This window comes from Sus scrofa, chromosome 2 (genome assembly GCF_054392235.1).
Source record: "Sus scrofa isolate SSC_HxYL_T2T_F1_AM1 chromosome 2, Sscrofa_HxYL_maternal_Yorkshire_Landrace_v2.0, whole genome shotgun sequence".
NCBI lineage: Eukaryota > Metazoa > Chordata > Mammalia > Artiodactyla > Suidae > Sus > Sus scrofa.
In genome coordinates, this window is record NC_139384.1 from 49,026,557 (window position 1) to 49,052,184 (window position 25,628).

Genomic DNA, 25,628 nt, shown 5'->3' on the forward strand with positions numbered 1-25,628 from the left:
TGCTGTTAGTGATGTTTAATAGTTTTTAGCATGCAGGTATTCCATCTCTTTTGTCATATTTATCCTTAAATATTTCACGTTGTTGATGCATTTGTAAATGATATTTTTAAATTTCAGTTTCAGATTGTTTGTTGCTAGTTTGTAGAAATACAGTTGATATTTATTTATTTTCTTTTTGGCCATGCCCACAGCATGTGGAAGTTCCTAGGTCAGGGATTGAATCTGTGCCACTTCTGTGACAATGCCAGATCCTTAGCTCACTGCACCACAGGAGACCTAAAAATACTGTTGATTTTTATTTTTAACTTATTTTTGTTAACTTTAATTTTTAAAAATTTATTTTTATTGAAGGATACTTGATTTGCAGTGTTGTTTTATTTTCTGATGTATAGCAAGGTGATTCATTTATACATGTACTATATCCATTCCTTTCAGATTCTTTTCCAATATAGGATATTACAGAATGTTGAGTAGGGTTCCCTATGCTGTATATACATAGGTCCTTGTTGATTACTATTTTATATATAGTGAAGTGTTTATGTTAATCCCAGACTCCTAATTTATCCCTCCCTTCCCCAACCTTCCCCCTTTGGTAACTATAAATTTGTTTTCAAAGTCTGTGAGTCTGTTTCTGTTTTGTAAATATTCTTACTTGTATTTTTTTAAGATTTCAAATATAAGTGATATTATATGATGTTTTTCTCTTAGTATGATAATTTCTAGGTCCGTTCATTTTGTTGCAAATTACGTTGTTTTGTTATTTTTTATGGCTTAGTAGTATTTCATCGTGTATATATACCACATCTTCTTAATCCATTCATCTGTTGATGGACATTTGTTTCATGTCTTGGGCTATTGTGAATAGTGCTGCTATGAACATACAGGTGGATGTATTATTATTATTATTATTATTATTTTGCTTTTTGGAGCCTCACCCATGGCATATGGAGGTTCCCAGGCTAGGGGTCTAATTGGAGCTACAGCTGCCAGCCTACACCACAGCAGTGCCAGATCCGAGCCATGTCTGCAACCTACACCACAGCTCATGGCAACACTGGATCCTTAACCCACTGATCGAGACCAGGGATCAAACCCGCAACCTTATGGTTCCTAGTTGGATTCATTTCTGTTGCACCATGATGGGAACTCCTGTTTTAAATTTTTTTTTTTTTTTGGTCTTTTGTCTTTTTTGTTGTTGTTTTATTGTTGTTGTTGTTGTTGCTATCTCTTGGGCCGCTCCCGCAGCATATGGAGGTTCCCAGGCTAGGGGTTGAATCGGAGCTGTAGCCACCGGCCTATGCCAGAGCCACAGCAACGTGGGATCCGAGCTGCGTCTGCAACCTACACCACAGCTCACGGCAACGCCGGATCGTTAACCCACTGAGCAAGGGCAGGGACCGAACCCGCAACCTCATGGTTCCTAGTCGGATTCGTTAACCACTGCGCCACGACGGGAACTCCTGTTTTAAATTTTTTTTAATGGTTTCTTTTGCTGTGCAAAAGCTTGTAAGTTTGATTAGGTACCTTTGATTTATTTCTGTTGCTTTGGGAGACTGACCTAAGAAAATATTTGTATGATTTATGTCAGAGAATGTTTTGCCTATGTTCTCTTCTCAGAGTTTTATTGTGTCATGTCTTATATTTAAGCTTTTAAGCTATTTTGAATTTATTTTTATGCATGGTGTGAGGATGTGTTATAGTTTCATTGATTTACATACATATGTCTAGTTTGCCAACACCACTTACCTTAGAGACTGTCTTTTTCCCATACTGTATTCTTGTCTCCTTTGTCAAAGATTGACTGTGGATGTCTGGGTTTGTTTCTGGGCTCTCTGTTTTGTTCCATTGGTCTGTATGTCTGTTTTTGTACTAGTGCCATGCTGTCTTGATTACTGTAGTTTTAATATTGTCTAAAGTCTGGGACACTTTCTGGGTTTTTTTTTTTTTTTTTTTTTTTTTCTTTCAGGATTGCCTTGGCAATTCTGGGTCTTTTATGGTTCCATGTAGATTTTTGGATTATTTGTTCTACTTCTGTGAAAAATGTTGTGGGAAATTTGATAGGGATCACATTAAATCTGTAGATTCTTTGGGTATAATGGCCATTTTAACAATACTATATTCTTCTAATCAAGGAGAGTGAGATATCTTTTCCATTTCTTCAAATCCTCTTTAATTTTCTTTATGAATTTTTTTTAATTCTCAGTATGTGAGTCTTTCACCTCCTTGGTCAGGTTTATTCCTAGGTATTTAATTTTGGGGGGTGTAATTTTAAAAGGTGTTGTTTCTTATATTCCTTTTCTAATATTTCATTGTTAGTATATAGACATGCAAATGGTCTCTGAATGTTAATGTTTTTATGTGTTGTTATGTTTGATTTGCTAAAATTTTGTTGATAATTTTTACACCTATATTCATCAAAGATACTGGCTTATAGTTTTCTTTTTGGGTAGTATCTTTTTTGGTTTTGTTATTAAAGTAATGGTGGCTTCATAGAATGTCTTTTGGAGTATTCCCTCTTCTTCAATCTTTTGGAGGAGTTTAAGGAGGATGGGCATAAGTTCTTAGTATGTTTGGTAGAGTTTGCCTGTGAAGCCATCTGGTCCTAGCCTTTTGTATGTAGGAGGTTTTTTCTTTTTTTAAATGACATTCAATTTCATTTCTGGTGGTCGATCTGTTCACATTTTGTACTTCTGGAGTTCCCATTGTGGCTCAACTGCTTAAGGTCCTGACTGTCTCTGTGACGATGTAGGTTTGATCCCTGGCCTTGCTCAGTGGGTTGCAGCATCTCATAGATTTGTATGATTGTGTTTTTGTTGTCATTTGTCTCAGGTATTTTTAAATTTCCTTTTTGCTTTCCTTGTTTACCCATTAGTTTTTTAGTAATATGTTGTTTAGTCTCCATGGAGTCAGTTTTTTTTTTTTTTTTTTTTCCTTTCTTGTCCTGTTGTTGATTTCTAGTTTCATGCCATTTGTGGTCAGAGAAGATGCTTGAAATAATGTCTGTACTCTTAAATTTGTTGAGGTTAGTTGTGTGCCCCAGTATGTGGTCAGTCCTAGAGAATGTTCCGTGTGCACTTGAAAAGAATGTATATTCTGTGGGTTTTTTTTTTTTTAATACGACGTTCTGAAAATATCAATTAAATCTAATTGTTCTGTTGTGCCACTTAGGATCTCTGTTGCCTTATTGATTTTCTTTCTAGAAGATCTGTCCATTGATGTGAATGGGGTGTTAAAGTCTCTTGCTATTATTGTATTTCCATCAGTTTCTCCTTTATGTCTGTTAGTATTTGTCATATGTATTTGGGTGCTTCAGTATTATTAGGGGCATATATATTGAGGAATGTAAAAAATCTTCTTGAATTGATCCTTTTATCATTAAATAGTATCCTTTATCTTTCTTTCTGGCCTTTGTTTTAAAGTCTGTTTTGTCTGATAAGAGTGTTATGACTCTTGTTTTCCTGTCATTTCCATGTGAGTGAAATACCTTTTTCCATTCCCTGACTTTCAGTTTACATGTGTCCTTTGCCATAAGGTGAATCTCTTGTAGGCAGCATATTGTAGACTCTTGTTTTTTTTCATCCAGTCTGCTACTCTCTGTGTTTTGAATGGAGCATTCAGTCCATCACCTTTGAGGTAATTATTGATCAATATGTATGTATTGCCAATTTACACCTTGTTTTTCACTTGATTCTATGTTTCTCCTTTGTTTCTTTTTCTTTTTGTGGTTGGATGATTTCCTTCTATTTTATGCTTGTGTTCTCTGCTTTTTGGTTTTTGTAAATATATTGTTTGCTTTTCATTTGTGGTTGTCCTGTTTTTCAAGTATGTTTACCCTTTCCTATATCTGCTCATTTTAGGCTGATAGTTACATAGGCTCAAACACAGAGGAGAGCCTATGTAACTGTCTAAGGAACAGAGATTTTCTTATATTCCTTCCCCACATTTTATGATTTTTATGTCCTTTTTTTCATCTTCATGTTTATCCTTTTGCTGTTCCTTGTGTTTATCATTGCTTTAACAAATGGGTGGTTTTTTTCTTTCTTTCTTCCTAATGTATATACTGAGTTTTTAAAGTGATTCCTTTCCAATTGTGATTTCCTCCATCCTATTTCTTCTTACTTCTTTCCTATTTAGAGGGTACCTTTCAATATTTCTTTTAAAATGGGTTTAGTATTGTTATGTTTTTTTAGTTTTTGTCTTTTGTCTGAAAAATTCTTTATTTTTACTTCTGTTTTACATGGTAATCTTGCTTGGTAGAGTATTCTAGGTTGCAGCTTTTTCTCTTGTAGAATTTCAGTTGTATCTTGCCACTCTTCTGGCTTGTAGTTTTTCTGTAGAGAAATCATCTGATAACCTTACGGAGTTTCCTTATAATTAACTCTTTGTTTCTCTCTTGCTGCCTTTAGAACTCTCTCCTTTAACATTTGCCGTTTTTATTATAATATGCCTTAGTGTAGGTCTGTTTGGGTTTAACTTGTTTGTGGTCCTCTGTGCGTCTTGTATCTGGATATCTGTTTTCTTTCTGTAGATTTGGAAAGTTTTCAGGCTTAATTTTTCAGGTAGACTTTTAATCACCTTTTCTTTTTTTTTCTTCATCTGGAATCCCTATTATGTGTAAGTTGGCATGCTTTATATTATCACTTTGATCTCTTATATTGCTTTCATTTTTTTTTTTTAATTTGGCTATCTGCTGTCCTGATTGGGTGATTTCTACTATTTTATCTTCCAAGTCACTTATGCATTCCTGTGCATCATTCATTTTGCTGTTCAGTGCCTTTAGTTCATCTTTGTATCTGCAAATGAATTTTCTAATTTGTTTTTGCTCCTCCTTGTAGTTTCTACATCCTTTTTAAAGTCATCTGACTGTCGATATCCGTTCTTAATTCCTTCAGTAGTTTCATTACCTCTTTTTTGCACTTGGTGTCTGTTAGACTACAGAAGTCTGTTTCATTGTATGTGCCTTCAGGGGAATTCTCCTGTTCTTTTTAACTGGGAATGGTTCCTGTGCTTCTTCATTTGGTTTATATCTCTTACTGTGTGAGTTTAGGGAAGACAATTATCTACTGTAGTCTTATAGGGCTATTTATATGTGGGACCATCTTTGGTTAGCTTGTTAGGGCTTACTTTTTTTGGTATGAAGGGTGCTTATGGTTTGGATGTTTGCTGCCTCTTTCCTCAGTGTGTGTAGGCCATTATCTCCTTGATTGAGGGTGTGAAGGTACATAGCCTGTTATGTTTCCAGGGAGATGTGGGCAGTGGGGAGCACCTGGTTGCCAGGCCCTTGGGAGTGGCAGAGACCCACTGGGAGGTAGGTGCAATGCTCAGAGCCCTTGGCAGGGGCACCAGTGGGCTTGTATGTTCCCAGAGGGGTTAGGGCAGTGGGCAGCACTCAGTTACAGGGCCCTCTGTGGCAGTGACACCTGAGGTGACTGGGGCCTCATCACAGGACCCTTAGTGGTGGCCCTTTGTGCCCACTTCTGGAGTCTGAGATGGCTATGGTGTTTTGTACATGACCCTATAGCCCATGCAAGAGGGGCCTTGCCACCTCAGAGCCCATGCATGTGTAGAGAAAAGAAGTTCTCATGGTTGTCCCGGTACACCTCTCTTCCCCCACACCTTGCGCTCTCCTACAGTGTCACCTTGCTTCTTTGTTGAGTGAGGCCCCTTCCTGCACTCCCTTGGTTGTGGTGCCCCACTCTCTACCCCACTCAGGCTTTTTACACAGCCAGTCATAGCCCTCTCTCTGGAACTGACCTCTAAAGCCCGAGTCTTAACACGCAGCCCCTGGCCAAGTGTCTCAGGCTATGTGTATCAGGTGGTGGTACCAGTCCCCTGTGAAGCTCTCTCTCTGCTTTGCCCTCCTCAGATCAGCTGCTGCACTTTTCTCCAAGGCTTTGAGTCTCCCCATCTGTCCTCATGGGCTGATCTCCCTATGAGTTAGGTGGCCTCCTAGGGTATGGATCCCTCTCGTCTTTCATAGTTCCCTCTCAGGTGCTGGTCCCATCCTGATTCCTTTTTTCTCTTCTCTCTCTCTCTCTCCCCCCCCCCACCTCTCTCTTTCCTTTTGTTTTACCCAGTTATGTGGAGAGTTTCTTGCCCTTTTTGGAAGTCTTCTGCCAGCATTCAGTAGATATTCTATGCAACTCATTCTACATGTAAATGGGGTTTTGATGTGTTTCTGGGATAAGGTGAACATCCATCACGTCCTACTCTTCTGTCATCCTATCCTGCCCCTTGATTTGTAAATATTAATCTTCTTTCTGTGACCTTGCTAATTTCACTCATTAGTTCTGGTAACTTTGTACTAGAGTCTGTAATAGATGGTTATGTTATCTGCAGATAAGGACAGTTTTAATTCTTTTCCGATCTGGATGCCTTCTGTATCTTTTTCTTGCTATATTGCTCTGGCTAAAATCTTCAGTACATTGGTAAAGAGAAGTGGTGCAAGTGGACGTCCTTGTCTTGTTCCTGATGTTAGGTGAAGAGCATTTGGTCTTTGACTGATAAGTGTAATGCTGGCTGTAGGTTTTCAGTAGATATTTTTTTTTTTTTTTTGTCCAGCTGATGAAATTCCATTGTGTTCCTATTTTGCTGAAGATTTTTTTTTTATCAGGAATAGATATAAAATTTTCTCAAATGCATTTTCCATGTATATCATGATACAATTTTTTTTATCATTAATTTGTAAATATGGTGAATTACATTGATTGATTTTTGATTATTCAACCAATCTGGCATTTTTGGTATAAAATCCATTAGATCATGATGTATTGGCATTTTTACATACTGCTTTATTCAAATTACTAACATACTGTTTAAAACATTTGTGTTTTGAGGGATGTAAGTTTGTAGTTTTTACATATTATGTCTTTCTCTACTTTTAGTATCTGGGTAATGGCTAGCTAGCATCATGTTAGGAAATATTTCCTTTTCTTCATTTTTCTGGAAGAAATTATGTAGGATAGGTTTTTTTTTGTTTGTTTGTTTGCCTTTTGTCATTTTAGGGCTGGACCCACAGCATATGGAGGTTCCCAGACTAGGGATCTAATCAGAGCTATAGCTGTCAGCCTGCGCCACAGACGCAGCAATGCCAGATCCAAGCTGCATCTGCAACCTACACCACAGCTCATGGCAACGCTGGATCCTTAACCTACTGAGCAAGGTCAGGGATCTAACCCGCAACCTCATGGTTCCTAGTCGGATTCATTTCCACTGTGCCACGACGGGAACTCCAGGGTAGGTATTTTTAAAATTTTTATATTTGTTCTCTTTCGCTTTCTTTTTTTAAAAAAATTATAGTTGATTTATTTATAGTATTGTGCCAATTTCTGCTATACACCAAATTGACCCAGTCTCTCTCTCTCTTTCTCACACACACACACATTCTTTTTCTATATTCCATCATGTTTTATCCCAAGAGATTGGATATGGTTCCCTATGCTATACAGTAGGACCTCATTGCTTGTCTAATCTAAATGTAATAGTTTGCATCTACTAACCCCAGATTCCCAGTCTGTCCTACTCCCTCGCCCTTGGCAACCGCAAGTCTTGTTCTATATGTGAATCTGTTTCTGTTTTGTAGATAGGTTCATTTGTGCCATATTTTAGAATCCATATATAAGTGTTATCATACAGTTTTTATCTCTTTCTGACTTAATTGACTTAGTATGATAATCTCTATTTGCATCTGTCTTGCTCCAAATGGCATTATTTTGTTATTTTTTATGGAATAGTATTCCATTGTATTTATATGTACCATACCTTAATCTATTCATCTGCCGACAGACATTTAGGTTGCTTCCATGTCTTGGCTATTGTGCATTCTCTTATTTTCAACTCTCTTTTATTATCTTCTCTTTTGTTATGTTACATAAAAAATCATAAAATATATTTGTGTGATTATCACATGGGTATACATGCATGTTTTCTCAAAGCAAATACATAGTGGGAACCTGAAAAAATTTAATGAGTTACTTATAAACGGTTTCAGTTTAGTATGAGAATCTTTAGTTTCATCCATGTTGCTGCAAATGGCATTATTTTCTTTTTTATGGCAGTGTAGTATTATTCTATTGTGTATATTTACTGCATCTTCTTAATCCATTCATCTGTTGATGAACATTTAGGTTGTTTCCATGTCTTTGCTATTGTGAATAGTGCTACAGTGAACATTCGTGTGCATATATCTTTTTCAATGAGTTTCGTCTGGATATATGCCCTGGAGTGGGATTGCTGGATCATATAGTAGTTCTATTTTTAGCTTTTTGACCAACTTCCATACAATTTTCCAGAGCGGTTGCACCAATTTACATTCCCACCAACAGTGTAGGAGGGTTCCCTTTTCTCCACACTCTCTCCAGCATTTATTGTTTGTAGACTTTTTGATGATGTGTATTCTGATTTGTGTGAGTTGATACCTAACTGCAGTTCGATTTGCACTTCTCTAATATTTAGTCATGTTGTGCATCTTTTCATGTGTTGTTTGGCCGTCTGTATGTCTTCTTTGGAGAAATGTCTATATCTTCTGCCCATTTTTTTTCTTTTCTGCCTTTTTTTAGGGCCACATGCAGCAAATAGAAGTTCCCAGGCTAGGGATCAAAATGGAGCTGCAGCTGCTGGCCTACCCCACAGCTCATGGCAGCACCAGATCCCACTTGCTAGGCCAGGATCAAACCCGCATGCTCATGGATACTAGTTGGGTTTGTTATCACTGAGCCACAACAAGAACTCCAATATCTTCTGCCCATTTTTTTGATTGAGTTGTTTTTGTTTTGTTTTGTTTTTATAAATTTTAAGCTGTATGAGTTGTTTGTATATTTTGGAGACTAATCCCTGTTCAGTTGCTTCATTTTGCTTATGGTTTTCTTTACTGTGCAAAATTTAAATTAGATCCCATTTATTTTTATGTATTTTTTTTATTACTCTTGGGTGGATATGAAAAGATGTTGCTATTTATGCTAATGAGCATTCTACCTATGTTTTCCTCTAAGAATTTTATAGTATCTGGTCAAATTTATGTTTTTAATCCACTTGGGTTTATTTTTGTGTATAGTGTTAGAGAATGTTCTAATTTCATTCTTTTTCACGTAGTTGTCAAGTGTTCCCAGTATCACTTATTGAAGAAATTGTCTTTTCTCCATTGCGTATTTTTGTCTCCTTTGTCATAGATTATTTGACCATGGATTCATGGTCCTTTCTATCTTGTTCCATTGATCTATATTTCCCTTTTTGTTCCATTACCATACTCTTTTGATGACTGTAGCTCTGTAGTATAGTCTGATGTCAGGGAGCCTGATTCTTACAGGTGCACTTTTCTTTCTCAGTGTTGCTTTGGCTCTCTGGGGTCTTTTGTATTTCCACACAAATTGTAAAACTTTTTATTCTTTACTGTTTTGTGTTAAATACCATTGGTAATTTGATAAGGATGGCATTGACTCTATAGATTGCCTTGGGTAGTATAGTCATTTTCACAATATTGGTTCTTCCTATCCAAGAACATGGTATATCTTTCCATCTGTTTGTGTCACCTTTGATTCCCTTCAAGAGCTTCTTAGAGTTTTCAGAGTGCCAGTCTTTTGTCTCTTTAGGTAGGTTTATTCCTAGGTATTTTATTCTTTTGGATGGGATGGTAAATGGGGTTGTTTCCTAAATTTACCTTTTTGATCTTTCTTTGTTAGTATGTAGAAATGTGAGAGATCTGTGTATTTTGTATCCTGGAACTATCAAATTTATTGATGAGCTGTACTAATTTTCTCATAGCGTCTTTAGGATTTTTATGTGCAGTATCATGTCATCTGCCAACAATGATAATTTTACTTCTTTTTTAATTTGTATTTGTATTACATTTATTTCTTTTGCTTCTTTGATTGCCATGGGTAGGACTTCAAAAGCTGCATTGAATAAAAGTGGTGAGTCCACTCTCCTGATTTTAGAGGAAATGCTCTCAGCTTTTCACTGTAGAGTATGATGTTACTTCTGGGTCTGTCATGTATTTATTATGTTCCCTCTATCTCCACTTTTTGGACAGTTTTGTTGTTGTTGTTGTTGTTGTTGTTATTTTTCAGTCTTTTTGTGTTTTATAGGACCACTTCCTGCGGCATTTGGAGGTTCCCAAGCTAGGGGTCTAATCAGAGCCATAGCTGCCGGCCTATGCCACAGCCACAGCAACACAGGATCTGAGCCGCGTCTGCGACCTACACCACACCTCAAGGCAATACCGGATCCTTAACCCACTGAGCAAGGCCAGGGATCGAACCTGCAACCTCATGGTTCCTAGTCGGATTCGTTAACCACTGTGCCACGACAGGAACTCCTGGACAGTTTTTTATCATTAATTAATGTTTAATTTTGTAAAAGCTTTTCCTGCGTCTATTGAGATGATAAGGTTTTTATTCTTTAGTTTGTTAGTGTGGTGTATCATGGTTAATTTATAGATACTGAAAAATCCTTACATTCCTGAGATAAATCCCACTTAATCATGGTGTATGATCCTTTTAATGTATTGTTGGATTTGGTTTGCTTTTATTTTCTTAAGGATTTTTGCATCTATGTTCATTGATATTGTCCTGTAATTTTCTTTTTGTGTGTGTGGTATCTTTGTCTGGTTTTGATTATCTAGGTGGTGATGGTCTCATAGAATGAGTTTGGGAGTGTTCCTTCCTCCGAAATTTTTTGAAATAGTTTCAGAAGGGTAGGTGTTAATTCTTCTTTAAATGTTTGACAAATTTGCCTGCAGAGCCATCTGGTGTTGCACTTTTGTTTGTTTGGCGTTTTGTAATCACAGTTTCAATTTTGATATTTGTGATTGGTCTGTTTATATTTTCTACTTCTTCCTTGGTTAATCTTAGAAGAATGTGCCTTTCTAAGAATTTGTTCTTCCTGCTAGGCTGTCAGTTTCATAGGCATGTAGTTGCTTGTAGTAATCTCTTATGATTCTTTATATTATCATAGTGTCAATTTCATTTCTTTTTCATTTCTAATTTTATTGACCTGAGCCCTCCCTCTTTTATTCTTGATGAGCCTGGCTAAAGGTTTATCAAGTTAATTTACCCTTTCAAAGAACCAGCTTTTATTTGTTTATTTTTATTATTATTTTAAAATTTAGGGCCACATCTGGGAAATATGGAAGTTCCCAGGCGAGGGTTCGAATCAGAGCTGCAGTTGCCGGCCTACACCACAGCCACAGCAACATGGGATCTGAGCTGGGTCTCCAACCTACAGTGCAGCTCGCAGTCATGCCAGATCCTTAACCCACTGAGCAGAGCCAGATCTAATCTGTGTCCTCATGGATACTAGTTGGGTTCATTACCATAGAACCATAATGGGAACTCCAGAACCAGCTTTTAGTTTCATTGATCTTTCCCATCATATTCTTTGTCTTTTTTTTATTTCAGCTCTATGATTTCTTTCCTTCTACTAACTTTTGATTTTGTTTGTAATTCTTTCTCTGGTTCCTTTAGGTATAAGGTTAGGTTTGTTTATTTGAGATATTTCTTGTTCCCTGAGATAATATTACTATAAACTTTCCTCTTAGAACTGCCTTTGCTTGGTCCCACAAGTTTTGGATTCTTGTCTTTTTTTCATGTGTCTCTAGATATTTTTCAGTCTCCTCTTTGATTTCTTCAATGATCCATTAGTTGTTTAGTAGCATATTGTTTAATCTTTACTTTTTTGTGCTTCTTGCAATTTTTGTTTGTAATTACTTTTCTAGTGATGTAACGTTGTTGGAAAAGATGCTTGATATCATTTAAATTTTCTTAAATTTACCATGGCTTGATTTGTGTGTGGCCCTTGCATGTGATCTATCCAGAACAGTGTTCTGTATACACTTGAGAAGAATGTATTCTGTTGCTTTTGGGTGGAATGTACTTTTAAGTATCAATTAAGTCCACCTGTCCTGATGTATCATTTAAGGCACGTGTTTCCTTATTGGTTTTCTGTCTGGATGATCTCTTCATTGATGTAAGTAGGGTATAAAGTCCCCTAATATTATCATATTATTATCTATTACTTCTTTTATGCCTATTAACAGTTACCTTATCTATTGAGGTACTCCTGTTTTGAGTGCATATATATTTGCAATTGTTATATCTTCTTGAATTGATCCTTTGATCACTATGTAGTGTCCTTTGTTCTTGTAACTGTCTCTAAAGTCTCATTTTTTAAATACAAGTGTTCCTATTCCTGCTTTCTTCTGATTTCCACTTGTATGGAATACTTTTTTCCATTCCCTCACATTTAGTCTGTATGTGTCCCTAGATGAAGTGGATTTCTTGTAGATGGCATGTATACAGGTCTTGTTTCTGTATACATTCAAGTAGTCTATGTCTTTTGGTTGTAGCATTTAATCCATTTAAATTTAAGGTAGTTGTCTTTTTGTATGTTTGTATTTCATATTGCAGTTTTGTTACTGTTTTTAATTTGTTTTCATAGGTCTTTTTCTTCACTTCCTCTTTTGTTTTCTTCTCTTATGGTTTGATGACATCTTTAGTGTTGTGTTTGGATTGCTTTTTCTTATTTGTGTGTGTATCTACTGTAGATTTTTAGTATGAGATTTTGATATAGGACTCCATAAAACTGCTGGTCTTTTAATTGCAGTTGCATCTCTAGGATTCTGCATTTGTACCTTCCTCCTCTCATGATTGCTGGTTTTGATGTCATATTTGTGTGTGGATGATTTCCTACCTTTACTATATATTTGACTTTACCAGTGAGGCACATATTTTTAAAAATTTTCTTGTTTGTAATTCTTACATTTTCATTTCTGCCTAGAGAAGTTCCTTTAGCATTTGTTATAAAGCTGATTTGGTGGTACTGAATTCTCTTAGCTTTTGCTTGTCTCTAAAACTTTTGATTTCTCCATTGAATCTGAACAGTGCTAGGGTAGAGTATTCTTGGTTTTAGATTTTTTCCTTTCGTCACTTTAAGTATATCATGCTACTTCCTTCTGGCTTGTGGGGTTTCTGCTGAAAAATCAGCTTATAACCTTATAGGGGTTCCCTTGTATATTATTTTTGCTTTTCCCTAGTTGCTTTTAATATTTTCTCTTTGTCTTCAATTTTTCTTTTGGGGGTAGTCTTAATATAAAAAAATTATTAAAATATTGTTGATTTGCAATGTTTTTTGTCTTTAATTTTGATACTTTTTTTCTTTTTTTTTTTTGGCTTTTTAGGGCCTCACCTGCATCTGGGAAGTTCCCAGCTTAGGGGTTGAATCAGAGCTAGAGCTACAGCTGCCAGCCTACACCATAGCCACAGCAATGCAGGATCTGAGCCACATCTGCAACCTACACCACAGCTCATGGCAACACTGGATCCTGAGCTCACTAAGTGAGGCCAGGGATCAAACCTGCATCCTCATGGATCCTAGTCGGGTTTGTGACCACTGAGCTACAATGGGAACTCCTTTTCCATTGTATTAACATGAATCTTGGTGTGTTTGTCCTTGAGTTAATCCTGTTTGGAACTCACTGGGATTCCCGGACTAGAGTGTGTGTTTGTGGCTATTATCTCCAAATATTTTCTCCAGCCCTTTCTATCTTTCTTTTCCCTTTGGGACCCCTAATATGCAGATGTTGGTATGTTTCCAGTGTTCTTAATTCCTTTGTGTAGAGTCATATTTTCTTCTTTTTCTTAAGTGGATTTCTTTAAATTTTCCTATAGTGCAAGTTTGCTCATGATGAATTCATTAATCTTTGTGTATGTCTAAATCTGCATTTCCCAGAGTTCCCCAGTGGCCTGGTGGTTAAGAATTCAGCTGTAGCTTGTAGGTTGTCATTGCTGTAGCTTGGGTTTGATTCCTAGCCTGGGAATTTCCACATGTCATGGGCATGACCAAAAATATATATTTCCATTTTATTTTTGGAAGATGTTTTTATTGGATGTAAGAAATGTAAGTTGATGGGGTTACTGTTTTGGTTTTGTGTTTTATATTTTATTAAAATGTGTTTGGGATTTATTGTGCATGTTACATCTGTGGATTTGTAGTTTTAATTATGTTTCAAGATATTTCTTCAAATATTTTTCTCTTTTGACCTTTCTTCCTATATGGACTCCATTTATACCTGTATTAGGGCACTTAAATTTGAACCATAGCTTATTCCTCTATTTATGTTTCTGTAATGAATATGATAGAATATATTCATTATATTCACTTTGGGTATTTCTTACTGTTTTGTCTTCATATTCACGAATCTTTTATAATATATTTCCTTCCATTAATTCCACTGAGTGTATTTTTCATCTCAGATACCATTTTTTGTCTCTGAAAGTTTGGTTTGTCTAATATTCTATATCTGCATAGCTTTTTGGAGGAATATGATTATAGCAACTTTTTAATGTCTTTGTTTCTAATTCTAAAATATCTGTCAGTTCTGAGTTGATAGCAGTTGAGTTTTTTTAAATAGGTTATGTTTTCCTGCTTCTTTGCATGGCCGTAATTTTTTAATGGATGCCGTACATTGTGAATTTACCTTATTCGGTTGCTTGATATTTTTGTATTCCTGTAAGTTTTCTTAAGCTTTGTTTTAGGATTCAGTTTAGTTACTTGGAAAAAATTAGATTCTTTTAGCTCTTGCTGTTAAGATTGTTAAGTTTGTGTCTAATTATTTCCCATTTCAGAGCCAAGACATTTTAGATTCTATCTCCAATGCCCTTTTAGGAGATTTTCCAACCTAACTAGAGGGAATAGGCCCTATTCCTAGCTCTATATGAGTCCTGGGCACTGTTTCCTTAATCTTTTCAGTTGATTGTTTCCCCAGCTCCATCTAGTTTACTCACATGTGTGCTGATTGATACTAGACTGTGCAAATCTCTGAGGTTTTCTCCCTGTGTTGCTTTCCCTTCTCTGGTACTCTTTTCTGAAAACTCTAGCCACCTATTGTCCTGGCCTCTTGGCTCCATATCTTTAACTCAGAGTCCATCGGCTTTTGCCTGGGTTTTGCCACCCTGTGTTTTATTGTGGAAACTTCTTGAGGTAGTTTTAGTGCAGTTTTTGGCCTTCTCTCATTTATTTTCCATCTTTCAAGGATCAGTCTTGCTCTTGTTTTTGTTGTTGTTTTTTTCCCCTGTGTTCTATGTCTTGTCATTGTTTCATATATTTGGGGGTTTCAGGGAGAAGTTTCAGACAGGAAAGTAAATCCAGTTGTTTCTCTGTCTTGACTAGAAGCAGGTGTGGGGCTGTTAAGACTCTCCATCTTCTTACCCATTCTCAATTCTTGTATCTCAAACTCTTTTAGATGCAACATGAAGTAGAGTTATCCCCTATGAATTTGCATGTCCTCATTTTCGTTTGCCCATATTATTTTTGCTCTTAGAGTGCTTTCCTGCTCTAAGATTATTTAATTAAATAGAGTAGGACATAATTAGTCTTCTATGACATCTGATTTTGAAGGTGTGATTCATAGTTCATTCTGTTTGTGAATGGAAAAAAGGGATAAGAATGTGTTATGACACCTTTTGCATTTATTTAAAATCTAAACAGTTTAGAAATGAAGCCAGTATTTCAACAGAATGCCTAACAGTATTTAATCTTTTAGCTATAGAAATGTCTAGTGGAAATGTTTTTTCACTTAAAAAGTCTGCTTGGCCCTTAACTTACACTGCACATTTATCCTGCATTTGCTTTAGTTAACTTTGTACTTTTTCTGTTAAATTATCAATTACATTGGTATTTAGAAAATTATTTATTAGCATATTAAAAGTTAGCAGCTAGAATAATTTGAGGATTTTTTTCTAACATAATTCTTATTCTATTTGTGTGGATTCCTTTCTTTTTCCTAATTTAGGACATGAGCCAAAAATTCTGTTATTTCTCCTCTAAGGTTTTTCACGTAGATAACAGTAGCATCTTTTGATTCATTCTATTTGAAGAAAAAATTTCCAAGAATGTGATCCAACTCGACTTTTTCACTAGAAGGAAGTTGAGAGTAAGGCTTTTTTTCCTTCCTCCGTCTAGATTTATGAGAGACAAATGATTAATGAAAGCTGGGCCAGCCTTATCTTTTGTCCTTTTTTTTAAAAAAACAAATTTTATTGGAGTATGGTTAGCTTAGAAAGTTGTGTTAGTTTCAAGTGTACAGCAAAGTAAATCAGTTATACGTATACATACATCCATTCTTTTTCAGATTCTTTTCCCATATCAGTTATTACACAATATTGAATAGATTACTCTGTGCTGCACAATAGGTCCTTGTTAACTTCTTTTTCTTTTTGCTTTTTAGAGCTGCACCCGTGGCATATGGAGGGTCCCAGGCTAGGCTAGTTGGAGCTGTAGCTGCTGGCCTACACCACAGCTGCAGCAACTCCAGATCCAAGCTGCATCTGTGACCTGCACCACAGCTCACAGCCACGCCGGATCCTTAACCCATTAAGTGAGGCCAGGGATCAAACCCACAACCTCATGGTTCCTAGTTAGATTTGTTTCCAGTGTGCCACTACAGGAATTCCTAGTTTATCTATAGTATGTGTATATGTCAATCCCAACTGCCTCGTTTATATCTCCCACCCCATATTTCCCTTTTGGTAACCATGAATTTGGTTTCAAAATCTTTGAGTCTCTTTCTGTTTTGTAAGTTATTTTGTGTAATTTTTGTTAGATTCCACGTTTTAGTGATCTAGTGATATTTGTCTTTGACTTCACTTAGTAGATCCATCCATGTTGCTACAGATGGCATTATTATTATTATTATTATTATTATTATTATTATTATTTATTTATTTTGTCTTTTTACCATTTCTTGGCCCGCTCCCATGGCCTATGGAGGTTCTCAGGCTAGGGGTTGAATCGTAGCTGTAGCTGCCAGCCTACACCAGAGCCACAGCAACGCAGGATCTGAGCTGCGTCTGCAACCTACGCCACAGCTCACACCAACGCCAGATCCTTAACCCACTGAGCAAGGTTGGGGTGGAACCTGCAACCTCATGGTTCCTAGTCGGATTTGCTATCCACTGAGCCACGACGGGAACTCCAAATGGCATTATTTCATTCTTTTTTTGGCTGAATATCTTTTGTCTTTTTGGTATGTGATGATAGTGATTTTCTTCTTTTTTTTTTTTTTAAATGGCCACATCCACAGCATGTGGAATTTCCCAAGCTAGGGATTGAATCTGAGCTGCAGCTGCAGCTTACAGCCTCTGCAGTCAGATTCTTAACACACTGTGCTAAATCAGGAGCTCTGATAACAATTTTCTTAAAGAAATCACTAAAATAACTAAACAAAGTGTTATAGCTAATAAATCAGCATAAGAAATGGTCCTGATCCTCTATAGAATTTAAAACTGTGAATCATCAAGAAGGTTTTTGCCTTTTTAGGGCCTCACCCACCCTAAAATCTTAACTAGTATGTTCTTAAGTAGTATATTTTTTGGTGAAGGAGAGCAGGGTAACATGGTGGAGGGGGACACTGGGATGAATCAAAAAGCTTAGGTTACAGTGTTATCAGCATATCTACCAAATACTGTGACTCTGAGCAGATTTTGTGATTTTGAACTTTAATATTCTCTCCTGTTATAACTAAATAAACTAACATGGGTGATTCTGTTGTGCCAGGTACTTTGCTGGTCAGCATGCTTATTACACTTCATTTAAGCTTCATGTTAAACTTAGAAAGTAAATAGAATCTACATTTTATAGTTAAGGAAACTGAGGTTCCAAAATGTTAAGTAACATTTGACATTTTGAGCTATTAAGTATTAAAAGACAATTTGATTTTAAGTCTTTATTACTCTAAAGCCATAAAGTTCCTTTTATTCCTATTTCTTGTGTTTCTAAAAAGCACTTTAATATTTTAAAGCTATGAACCATATTATTTACTAAGATTTTAAGTTTCCACCTGCCTTAGGTCAAGTGCTCTCATTTTTTTTTTTTTTGTCTTTTTTGCTGTTTCTTGCGCTGCTCCCGTGGAATATGGAGGTTCCCAGGCTAGGGGTCTAATTGGAGCTGTAGTTGCCAGCCTACGCCAGAGCCACAGCAATGCGGGATCCGAGCCGAGTCTGCAATGCCGGATCCTTAACCCACTGAGCGAGGCCAGGGATCGAACCCACAACCTCATGGTTCCTAGTCAGACTTGTCAACCACTGCGCCACAACGGGAACTCCAAGTGCTCTCATTTTTGTTCCTGTCAGTTTTCCTCAATGTATTGTGATTTTCAAAATCTTACCTATGGAGTTCCTGTCGTGGTGCAGTGGAAATGAATCCGACTAGGAACCATGAGGTTGTCAGTTCAATCCCTGGCCTTGCTCAGTGGGTTAAGGATCTGGTGTTGCCATGAGCTGTGGTGTAGGTTGCAGATGTGGCTCGGATCTGGTGTTGCTGTGGCTGTGGTGTAGGCTGGCCGCTGTAGCTCCCGTTGGCCCCCTAGCCTGGGAACCTCCATATGCCACGGGTGAGGTCCTAAAAATGCAAAACAAACAAACAAAAACTTATCTATGGAGTTCCCACTGTGGTGCAGTGGGTTAAAATCCAGCACTGTCTCTGTGGTGGCATGGTTTCGATCCCCAGCCCAGTGCATTGGTTTGAAGGATCTGGCGTAGCAAAAGCTACAGCCGAGATTCAACCCCTGGTCTGGGGACTTCCATATGTCACTGATGTGGCCACAAAAAACCCTTACCTACTTGTTAGCACCTGATTCACCAGTGTTTTACGTGATGTCTTCTCTTGAGATCTTAAAACATTTATTATCTATCACTCATTTATTATATATTTGAGATACATTTAGTCATTTTGTATTTGAAATTTGGGATAAGCCTTGAATTGTTTAAATTTCTACTTGTCCATGCATAACTATTATACTTAAATCATAAGCTCCCCGAGGGAGCGTCTTCTCTCCTGGCATGTAGCACAGCATTGTGTACATAGCACATATAACTTAGTAAATAATTGTGTGAATAGATGCTGTCATCTAGAATATTTTAATCATCATTCTCAGTTATTCATTTCTCATGGGGGAATTTACTCTAAGATGTTTTGCAGTTTTAAATTCTGTGGCTTTACATAGTGCCATTTGTTACCTTTTAAAAAAATCCTTTTTAGAATTTTTGAAGAGTTCAATCAAAATGAGTTGATTGGAGTTAGAATATAGACTTATTTGGCAGGGCGAGCAGTTACTTTGCTGCATTGTTCAGTTTTGTAAGAGTTAGAGAAGCTGGTGCTTTTTCCCTCTATTTTTCCTGTACAATCAAAGAAATAAGAACGCTTGAGTAATATACAAGAGATCTGGTGGTCTCTACTGCTACTATTACTAATATTACTTCTTCTACTGCTACCACTATCTCAAAAGTAAGTTAACCTCTCTGGGCTTTATTTTTCTCATCCTTATATGATCTCTACAAACAAAGTGTTCTAGAATTTATAAAACCTGCAAGTTTAAGGTAAATTAGGTTTCAAAATTGTAGCTTTGGATTCTTGCACTTCAAAATATTAGTAGTTTTTCGTTAATTGAATTTTGTTTTCTGATTTTTTTGGAAAGCATTTGTGATCTCATGTTCTACTTTATGGTTAATTTTCTTTTCTAATTTATCAGTACTCCCTCACGTGTTGCTAAAGGAGTTGTTGAACACACCAAAATGAGTCTGCATGGTGCTAGTGGGGGACATGAGAGGTCAAGAGATAGACGGAGGTCAAGTGACAGATCACGAGACTCATCTCATGAAAGAACAGAATCCCAGCTCACTCCTTGTATTAGAAATGTTACTTCTCCAACACGACAGCACCATATTGGTATGTAAAATCAACTAAACTTCCCAACAGTTTTTAAAAGCATGCATTTACCTTTTTAAAATAGTAATAACAATGAATTGTGCCTTATACTTCAGAGTAAAGTTAACTTCTTCTCTTCCGTTGCTTCTGTTTCAGCTTATTAGCTTGGTTCTTTCTGTGAAAAAACAACTTATTAAACGAAACTTAAAAAAAATTTTAAGAGCCCAGGACAGCCTTATAAAAGAAATACTTTGAACAGTCTTTAAAACTGTAACATGGTAGATTTAAATTTTTTTTCAAGTTGATTTTTATCTTCTGAGATATGAAGCAAACTTTAAAATAGTTTGTAGTAAATTAATGATAAGAATCCTTGGCTAATCATGCTAAAAAAGGTAGTGAAAGAGTAACCTTCATGGATTAATTTATCTTGATTTTTGACAATTTTTTATTTTTATGGCTGCGCATGGCATATGAAAGTTCCCAGGACAGGGATTGAATCTAAGGTTCAGCTGCAACCTGTCTTGCACCTGTGGCAATGCTGGGTCCTTTAACCCACTGCGCTGGCATCAGATCTGATTGTGTCTCCTCCACAGTGACCTGAGATAATGCAGACTGATTCTTTTTTGTTTTTTGGAATGCAAGTGTGCCATATGGAAGTTCCCAGGCTAGGGATCGAATCGGAGCTACAGCTGCCAGCCTATGCCACAGCAACACAGGATCCAAGCCACATCTGTGACTTACACCACAGCTCATGGCAACGCTGGATCCTTAATCCACTGAGTGAGGCAAGGGATCAAACCTTCATCCTCATGGATACTAGCTGGATTCATTTCTGCTGCGCCACGGGAACTCCCACTGCAACCTGATTCTTAATGCACTGCACCACAGTGAACATTCTCAGTATTTTAAATTTAATTAAAAAATAGAAGAGGAAAAAAAGTGTGTTTTGTATTGCTTTTTTCTTGACAACTAGCTCAGACCTTTTTCTTCTTTGCTATTCATTAGTATATATGATGTAATATATAAATGAGTGCTGTTATTAGGTAAATACGTTATGTGACTGAAAAGCACCGGTCTCAGGGTACACAAGCAATGTGAGCTTGGTGAATTTTATTTTCTCTTCAGAAGTGGCAAATTAAATACTTTGACTTACTATTTGAGGTAGTTTCTGAGTACTTATTGTATATCAAAATCATTTAGAGTCTAATTATATAGAGAAGTTGTCAACATCTAAATAGGTCCTTAAAATCAGATTAATAGTGATAAGCTAAAAACTGACAAAAGTATAAAAAAGAGTTGACAGTTTTTTATATGTAAAGTTCAGTATCTGGGAATAGAATAGGAAGTATAATAAATTATTACTTCAACAAATTTTGCTTTGGGGATGCTACCGGCATTGTGGATATAGGCAATAAAAGGGAGGTGTCAGAGTATCTTTGGAGATAGAGCAAACCTAATTATATAACCTGTAAAGCTGTACAGAGTGTTCTAAGTAGCCTGAGTCATGGAGGAATTTGGCAAAAGCTGATGAAGTTAGTAAGATGAAGGTACATTTTTAGGTCACCTTTAAAGTTTAGTAACCTGGCCTCTTAGAAACTTGTCACAGAATCGTAGTTTTAATTTTCCCTTTGTAGACTGTTAGAGCAGCTAAAGAAAATTTCCTATTAAATTTATAGATAATAATTATATGATCCTATAAAATTTGTAGCAGTGCTTTACTTACTAAAAATGAGAATGAAAAGAAAGCAAGTGTATCATCAGCTATTAAGACCACTTAATTTCGTAAGACATTAAAAGTCATTTGAAAGCATAAAAATTATTTTCTTTCCTTTGAGACTGTCCTTTTGTGAGATAAATTGCTGGTTTGGGGATTTCCCTATTAACATAATAAGAGTCCAAAGTTTGTATTTTCAGAATAGTATTAATACTTTCAATATTTAGGGCATTTAAAATTGTTATTTTTAGAGTTTCCTGGTGGTGCAGTGGGTTAAGGATCCAGTGTTATTGCTGTGGCTTGGGTTGCAGCTGTGGTGCAGGCTTTATCCCTGCTCCAGGAACCTCTGTGTGCCATGGGTGTGGCCACAATCAATATTCTTATTAATTTTTCATTAACTTTTAGTGCTTACTTATTTTTCTTGTGAGAATATTCCTATTCCTTGAATTTCTGTGTGTTTTCAAGTAGAGCAGTAGTATAAATTTACCTCATTTTGATCTTAGTCTGGGTCAACATTAGTCAGCTGTACATCTTTTTTTTTTTTTTCCCCAGCTGTACCTGTGGCAGTGGAAGTTCTCCGGCCAGGGATCAAATCCGAGCCAGAGCTGCAACCATAGCTGCAGCAATAATGGATCCTTAGCCCACTACTCCTGGCTGGGGATCGAACTAGCAATGCCACAGAGACGAGCTGGATCATTAACCCACTGGGCCACAGTGGGAACTTCTATACATCTTACTTTTTAAAAGACTACAAACTTATTTTGGAAAACAATTTGATGTTTTATGTTTTATTCCTGGAAAATAAATTAATAGTTGTTATGTTCTGTGGAAATATTATTTGAAATTAAATAAGCAGAAATTCTGTCATATAAAGCAACTCTTCTAAATCACAACTTCCAGAAGATATATATAGATCTTGAATTTTTTTCAAGAAAATTTGCTTAACTTTGTCTTTATTTTAGAACGTGAAAAAGATCACAGTTCCTCTCGTCCAAGCAGTCCTCGTCCTCAAAAAGCATCTCCAAATGGTTCCAGCAGCAGTGCTGGGAACAGCAGCAGAAACAGTAGTCAGTCCAGTTCAGATGGTAACTGTAAGACATCTGGGGAAATGGTGTTTGTTTATGAAAATGCAAAAGAAGGAGCTCGGAATGTAAGAACATCAGAGCGAGTGACGCTAATAGTGGATAACACTAGATTTGTTGTGGACCCATCCATTTTTACTGCACAACCAAATACAATGCTGGGCAGGTTTGTATTACTGCAGTTCTTTATATTATTAATTATAAAGCATTTTACTTTTTTTTTTCATTTGAAGTTGTACCATAACTCTGGTGGAATGTAGTGTTTCTGCTGCGCTGTGGAGGTTAAAATAACTTGCTCAGGTTAATCCAGCTAGAAAGTGATAGAGCCAGATTTTGAACTTGGTTTTATTTCAGATAACCTCTGCTATCCTAGTAGAAAAATAGGTAATATATTAGTTAATGAGGACAAGGTACTAAAAGATCCCTACATATCGAAACCATAGGTTGGTTGTATGTATGTATGTATCTTGTATGTATGTATGTGTGTATATATGTATCTATCTTTTTTGGCTACTCCACAGTGTATGGGGTTCCCAGGCCAGGGATCAGATCTCAGCCACAGTTGCAACCTGTACCACAGCTGTGGCCAACGCCATATCCTTTAACCCATGTGCCATGCTGGGTATTGAACCCACGTCCTGGCACTGCAGAGACGCTTCCACTCCCGTTGCAATACAGCAGGAACTCTGAAACCATATGGTGTATTTAACAAGGTGACTTTGGAGTTCCCGTCGTGGCTCAGTGGTTAACAAATCCAACTAGGAACCATGAGGTTGTGGGTTCCATCCCTGACCTTGCTCAGTGGGTTAAGGATCTGGTGTTGCCGTGAGCTGTGGTGTAGGTCGCAGACTCAGCTCGGATCTGGCGTTGCTGTGGCTCTGGCATAGGCCAACAGCTACAGCTCCAATTAGACCCCTAACCTGGGAACCTCCAAATGCTGCAGGAGCGGCCCTAGAAAAGGCGGAAGAAAAAAAAAAAAAAGAAAGCCCCAAAAACAAACAAGGTGACTTTAACATTGATATTTCCTTCACTTGGGGCTCCCAAATTTAATCTGCAAAAATATAGTAGCTATCAGCACTGTGTAAGGGAAAAAAAAGAAGCACAGCAGTTTAGTTAGCTGAAAAGTCAGCATGAGTTATCAGTTTGATGTGGATACTTTAAAAAAAAGAAATATTAAAGTATGTAGTTATGGGAACCACAGTCTAGGACTGATAGAAACAATACAGATTATAGTTAAGTGAACCTCAGTGAAAGAATATAGACTTGAGTTTTCAGTGTTCAGAACTAGGATCAAACATCTTTTGGTGGTAAAATTGGTATCATTTTCTGTTCGTTCTAATATAAAATGAGAACATATGAATGAAATGGAAGTTTAAATGAGGTTAAAAAAAGTTTTTCTAGGTTGTGTATGAGTAACTATTCGGGATACCTGCTTGTGTGTGAGAGAGTGTGTGTATGTGTCTATGATTTTTAAGTATCTCTGAATACAGAGTAAATGCTAGCATATGACACTGTTTACATTTTGAGTACACAAATATTTCCTTTTAAATTGGCACTAGACTTCACATCTTTGAGGAAAAAGATGCTCGAACTTATGTATTACTAGAAGCATAGGGGAAGATTATTGACGGGAGCTCTTAGGAGGATGACTTGACACTGATAGTACTTTATGTTTTTACCTAAACTTTAAGGGAACACAGATTAAAAGGTAGAAGTAGATATTTGAAATTTTTCTTGAGCTGTTAGACTACATTTTCTGTTTAAAAAAAAAAAATCCAAAAGATTGTGTGATCCATATTGATCTGAAAAGTATAGCATTCTCCTTTTGTAAAAAGTTCAAGTATTTGAGAAAATTGCATGGCATTTGATCGCTGAAAGACTCTCTTCTTGTTTCTTTGTTTTGTTTTTCCAAATCAGTGAAGGCTTCTTTTCATGTCAGTTGACCAGAGCATATCTTTGAGGATGAAAATTAATATTCATGGGAACTGTAAAAAAGCCATTGGCATTCTTTTTTGAAACTTTGAAATAAAAAAGCTTTGTTCTTTGTAGGTTTCTGTGTTACAACAAAAAAGGAAACCATTTAAATTGGGAAATTGTTGAATAGAAAACTTAGATCAGCCTTATTTACTTTAAGAATGGTGTTATCACTGAATTCAGAGGTTTGAATTCCTTTAGTCACAGTTGTAAAATTTTCTTGGAAATTATGCATTCAGCTTTTCATTTTGAAGGATGTATTTTGCAAATTGCCTCTTTTCTAAAATAATTATTGTTAAAGGGCCAACAGTATGACTTGAATAAAACAAATTCAATTGTGTTTTCCTTATGTAAAAGTTAATATTAAGAGCTTATTTATTTACCCTTTTCATTCTTTACTTAACTTCTTCATGACTGCTTATTTTTCAGGTCTAAGAATTTTGAGCAAGATTTATTACTTTTATAGTTAAGATTGTGAGATGTGTAATAACCTAATCTGCCTATACTATTTTACTTTTTCCTAGTTTATATTACTGTATGTGCTGTATTACAGCATTAACTTTGCATCAAAGACAGCAATTTTAAGGAAAAGGCACAGATAACAATTTCCCCTTTACATTCTCCCCCTGCTTCCCTCATTTAAGATTAGTATAAGAATCACCTTTTCCCCTAGATTGATTGATTTTTCCCTCTGAGGAGAAGGGACTAGAAAATTTTTTAGCTTCTGAATTTTATTGAAGTTTTTTGCTTATAGGGAATCTTTACTACTGTTCCTTCCCATTTAAAAAAAAAAAAGGTATTTTTTGAATATTCCTTTATTTATTACATTTGTCAGAATAAATTTCTGATATTCTTGAACTAATTGAATGATATAATTTAATGTTTAAATTATAATTTCTTTTTACTTTTATACGTGAAATCAATTTTTTCCATTTTGAAGGAAGTATCCTATTGATATAGTTCTAAATTATCTGCTACCATAGGATGTTTGGATCTGGCAGAGAACATAACTTTACACGTCCCAATGAGAAGGGAGAGTATGAAGTGGCGGAGGGGATTGGTTCTACTGTGTTTCGAGCTATTCTGGTGAGTGCCATTTCTTATGTGTACTGACTGAATCAGTTGACCCCTTGTTGGTAGGTACTTGGATTGGAAGCAGAGTT

The 25,628-nt window shown here is 36.4% G+C and overlaps 1 protein-coding gene across 6 annotated transcripts in view; it reads left to right on the forward strand.

Annotated features, from left to right (window-relative positions):
• Positions 1-25,628, forward strand: part of BTBD10 (BTB domain containing 10) — a 93,472-nt gene that overhangs the window by 52,802 nt on the left and 15,042 nt on the right. For all 6 annotated transcript variants that reach the window (XM_085012067.1, XM_021083307.2, XM_005661121.4 and 3 more), the window contains 3 exons: positions 19,520-19,716; positions 22,372-22,657; positions 25,449-25,551. In XM_085012067.1, coding sequence (XP_084868193.1) covers positions 19,520-19,716; positions 22,372-22,657; positions 25,449-25,551 — 586 coding nt within the window. The remainder of the gene's footprint in view (positions 1-19,519; positions 19,717-22,371; positions 22,658-25,448; positions 25,552-25,628) is intronic.